Source organism: Bufo bufo, chromosome 10 (assembly GCF_905171765.1).
Source record: "Bufo bufo chromosome 10, aBufBuf1.1, whole genome shotgun sequence".
NCBI lineage: Eukaryota > Metazoa > Chordata > Amphibia > Anura > Bufonidae > Bufo > Bufo bufo.
Window position 1 is genome coordinate 27,415,876 of NC_053398.1, and position 4,858 is coordinate 27,420,733.

At 51.8% G+C, this 4,858-nt stretch overlaps 1 protein-coding gene across 2 annotated transcripts; it reads left to right on the top strand.

Moving 5' to 3' along the window:
- Nucleotides 1-752: 752 nt before the first annotated feature.
- KCNA4 (potassium voltage-gated channel subfamily A member 4) lies at nt 753-3,116 on the top strand. Of its 2 annotated transcripts, XM_040409691.1 has the most exons (2): nt 753-889; nt 968-3,116. In XM_040409691.1, exons 1-2 carry the CDS (start codon nt 753-755, stop codon nt 2,811-2,813), a joined length of 1,983 nt encoding a protein of 660 aa, XP_040265625.1. In that variant the 3' UTR covers nt 2,814-3,116. The 2 variants fall into 2 exon arrangements, with proteins under 2 accessions (XP_040265625.1, XP_040265624.1); XM_040409690.1 differs by having other exon boundaries at nt 753-3,116.
- The last annotated feature ends 1,742 nt before the right edge of the window (nt 3,117-4,858 follow it).

A 4,858-nucleotide genomic window follows, 5' to 3' on the forward strand; every position in this document is an offset into this window, starting at 1 on the left:
ACTTGGCGTGAACCGAAAGAACCGACGCTTTCCTCCTCCCCCGCCGGTCTTTTCCATGGAGGATCTGCTCGGCTCGACGTCCCCTTCCGCTGCCGTTAGAGAGATGGCTGAATGGAGACAAGTCACCGGGAGGAGAGCAGCGGCGCCCACCAAGTGATGGCTCCCGGAGGCTTCTTCCCCTTGGTACGGGCCCCCGCAGGTATCCCGCCAAGCTACCGCACGCCCATCCTATTGACTGTGGTGAAATGAGCCTCCTGTCGCGCTCCATGGCCCTGGAGTAGAGGAGTCTGGCGAGACGCTTCCGGGACCCACCGCCTTCTCCTGATCCGATTGGATTTAACCCTTTGACTGCATGCAATTTCGGACCTTAAAGGATGGACCACTAGGACGGGCAGGCGCCCATGGCGGGGGGCACCCTGAAAATCCCAATGCCTCCTGTGGATATTAAGTGATTTTTATTTTTTTGCAAAACCTAAATATTGGATACCCGTCACCATTTTTTTTGGGCCATTTTGGAAGGAAAGTGACAGAAACAAGTGGCGGCTGGGATGACTTTACACTGGATTGTTTCCCTATTGACATGCATGGCTGAGGCTGGGCCATGGCTGGGTGGCACATGAAGCAGCCACTTGTCACACGTCCCTAGCAGCATCTCCACACACACACACACACACACACACACACACACACACACACACACACACACACACACACACACACACACACACACACACACACAAGGGACTTCAGAGATGGAGGTTGCCATGGTGAGCGCGGAAAGCTCCGGCTGCAGCAACCACCTGCCCTACGGGTACGCGCAAGCTCGCGCCCGAGAGCGGGAACGCCTGGCACACTCCCGCGCTCAGCAACAGCAGCAGCAGCAACAGCAGCAGCAAGCCGAAGGCGGGAACGCGGGGGGCGTGGCTTGTCAATCCGCTGGGCGCGCCCCCGCCTCCAATATCAACAGTAGTAATAGTAGTGGCGGCGGCGGCGGCGGGAACGCGAAGCGCGCCCCCCAGCCCGAGCAACAAGCAGCGGCATCTCAGAGGAGGAAGAAAGGAGGAAACCGGCGCAAGTACTGGCCTCTGGGCGGCTGCCACAGGTGGAGGAGCCGGCACTACCAAGCGGGCAACGAATGCGGCAGCGGAGGCGCCGGCGGAGGAGGAGAAGAAGACGGAGGCACCTTCCCCTCGGAGCTGGCTCCTTGCGGCTCTGAGGAGATGATGCTGAGGGAAGAAGAAGAAGAAGAGGAGGAGGAGGATGAAGAGCAGAAGTTTTACTTATGTGGCGGCGGCGGAGAGGAGAGCAGCCGGGACCGGAGCCCCGGTTACCACCCGGTGTACAGCGAGTTCGAGTGCTGCGAGCGGGTCGTCATTAACGTGTCCGGGCTGCGCTTCGAAACGCAGCTCAAGACGCTGTCGCAGTTCCCGGAGACGCTGCTCGGCGACGCCGAAAAGAGGATGCGTTACTTCGACCCGCTCCGAAATGAGTACTTTTTCGATCGAAACCGACCCAGTTTTGACGCCATCCTCTACTACTACCAGTCGGGGGGGCGGCTGAAGAGACCGGTCAACGTCCCCTTCGACATCTTCTCGGAGGAGGTGAAGTTCTACGAGCTGGGGGAGGAAGCGCTGCTCAAGTACCGGGAGGACGAAGGCTTCGTCAAGGAGGAGGAGAAGCGGCTGCCGGAGAACGAATTCAAGAGGCAGGTGTGGCTGCTGTTCGAGTACCCGGAGAGCTCCGGGCCGGCCCGGGGGATCGCCATCGTCTCCGTGCTGGTCATCCTCATCTCCATCGTCATCTTCTGCCTGGAGACCTTACCTGAGTTCAGGGACGACAAGGACAGCCTGCTGGGCTCCAGGGGGAGTTCGGATGAGTTCGGGGCGGCTGACAATGGCACCCTGTGGGCACCGGAGAGCGGGCACACCGCCTTCAATGACCCCTTCTTCATCGTGGAGACTGTGTGCATCGTGTGGTTCTCCTTTGAGTTTGCAGTGAGGCTCTTCGCCTGTCCCAGTAAACCTGGCTTCTTCAGGAACATCATGAACGTCATAGACATTGTGTCCATCCTGCCTTACTTCATCACCCTGGGCACTGAGCTTGGCCATCAGCCCCAGCATCAGCAGCAGCACCCCCCCCTGCAGGGCACTGGGCAGCAACAGCAGGCCATGTCCTTTGCCATCCTGAGAATAATCCGCCTGGTCAGGGTCTTCCGAATCTTCAAGCTGTCCAGGCACTCCAAGGGTCTGCAGATCTTGGGGCACACCCTGAGGGCCAGCATGAGAGAACTTGGGCTTCTCATCTTCTTCCTCTTCATCGGGGTCATCCTCTTCTCCAGCGCCGTCTACTTCGCCGAGGCCGACGAGCCCACCACGCACTTCCATAGCATCCCGGATGCCTTCTGGTGGGCGGTGGTCACCATGACCACGGTCGGTTACGGAGATATGAAACCCATCACGGTGGGGGGCAAGATAGTTGGCTCCCTGTGTGCCATCGCCGGGGTGTTGACCATCGCCTTACCCGTGCCAGTCATCGTCTCCAATTTTAACTATTTCTACCACAGGGAGACGGATAACGAGGAGCAGACGCCCTTGGCGGCCAGCAGCTCCAGCTGCCCGTACTTGCCCACCATCTTGCTGAAGAAGTTGAGGAGCTCGTCCTCTTCCTCTCTCCAGGACAAGTCAGAGTATCTGGAGATGGAAGAAGGGCTCAAGGAGTCTGTGTGCGTCAGGGACAAGTCCACCCAGGGCAATGGCAATGAGACCATTAAGTATAACTGTGTGAATTCAAAGACGCTGGAGACCGATGTGTGAAATTTTATTTTATTATTATAATTTTTATTTTTTATTTTTAACTTTCTATTTAGGCATTGAAGAGTGCGGTGATTATTATAAAAAAAAAAAAATGAAAATATGCAAATCTGATCAGAAAAGTACAAAAAACAAAAACTTACTGGGGGTTTCTGATCAGATAGGAAATATTAAGTGGCTTCCTCTTGTAAGAACATCCTACCTTGGGACCAGACACAAATTGCAGAATTTCAGTGCCTGTTTTTTTATTTTATTTTTTTGGCTTTGTGTATGTAAAGCAACCCATGTCAGTAACTGCAGAAGATTATTTACTGACGTGTGGTATAGCCCAGCTTTTGTCTGCAGCTAGAGCAGGGGTTGGCACCCTCCGCCGCTGGGAAACTACAGTTCCCAGCATGCTCCATTCACTTTCATGCGAGCGCTGAGAACAGCCGAGCAAGCGTGCATGCTGGGAGTTGTAGTTTCACAACATTCAGAGGTTGCCGACTTGGTGGTCACCTACCTGTCACTTTCTAGCTGTTATAACGCAATAGCATGTCCTGGAGTTGAGAGCCTACGGTGCGATGGGAAACTGTCTTTGTTGCCCCTAGCAACCAATCGGATTCCACATTACATTTTTCACAGCACCTTTGGAAAATGAAAGGTGGAAGCTGATTGGTTGGTAAAGGCAACAAAGCCAGGTTTATTTTTTTTATTTATTTTTTACACCAGTTTTGATAAATCCACCCCTCCCTCTATAACATTTATGCAAGAAATGACTAATAGAAGGGGGTCCCACCTCTGGGATTCACAAAAAATTATGCACAACAAATATTTAAACCGAAGTGTTCATTGCATTAAAACTGCCCTTACCAAGCCCTTTATGCACAATATTGTAAAAAAAAAATGCACAGGTACCACAATAGCGATAGTTTTTTTTTTTTTCGTTAAAGCTTTATCCAGCATATCGCATAAACCATTTATACAGCAAAAAAGTCTGGCCTGCTTGACAAAGGGGGCGGTGCCCCCAAAATGTAGCCTCATGCACCCCTGAGGCCTCCGCGTCCTTGTCTCCTGAGGTATTTTGCATCAAGTGTTTTCATGTATTTTTCAAGATTGTGATTTGTGGAGGTTTGTGACACGGATGTTTTTGCTGTAGAATTGTTTATGTAATATACTGGAGAAAGTTTTCAAATGCTAAAAAAAGACTATTTCTGTACCAGTGATTTTTATTTTTTTTATTTTTTTTACAATATTCCACCTGTGGGACCCACATCTATCTCCCCTTGGTCCTGGATGAGGCGGCCTAAGGCAGCGAGGCTATAGAAACAGTCGAGTGGGTTCTGCTATGATGTTTCTGTAAGGGCTCATGCACACCAACATACGCTTTTTTTCCATGTCCGTTCCATTATTTATTATTATTATTTTTTTTTTGGTGTGGCCCATATGCTGAACCATCCACTGCACTGGGGTCGCAAAAAAATGGAAAAACCTTCATGAGCATTCTGTGGCCGCATGGCCGTTCTCCCAAAAAAATGTCCTATTATGGACAAGGATAGGACTGTTCTGTTAGGGGCCAGACATTCCATATCACGGAACGCACGAGGCCAGTATCCATGATTTGCGGATACGCAAAACAGCCAACAGTTGTGTGCATGAGCCCTAAGGCCTCTTTCACCCGTGTCACGTGTGCATTGCGGGAAAACTGCACCGGTAGGCACGCAATTGCAGTCAGTTTTGACTGCGATTGCGTTCCGATGTTCAGTTTTTTTTCTGCGCGAGTGCAATGCGTTTTGTACGCGCGTGAGAAAAAACTGAATGTGGTACCCAGACCCGAACCCGGACTTCTTCACTGAAGTTTGGGTTTGGGTTAGGCTACTTTCACACTAGCGTTTCTGGGTCTGCTTGTGAAATCCGTTTCAGGGCTCTCACAAGCGGCCCAAAACGGATCAGTTCAGCATTCTGAATGGATAAGGATCCGTTCAGAATGCATCAGTTTGGGTGCGTTTGGTCTCCGTTTCGCTTTTGAGGCAGACACCAAAACGCAGCTTGCAGCGTTTTGGTGTCCG

Excerpts from the sequence above, each read along its gene's own strand:
- KCNA4 (XM_040409690.1), top strand. The coding sequence starts at position 753 with ATGGAGGTTGCCATGGTGAGCGCGGAAAGCTCCGGCTGCAGCAACCAC.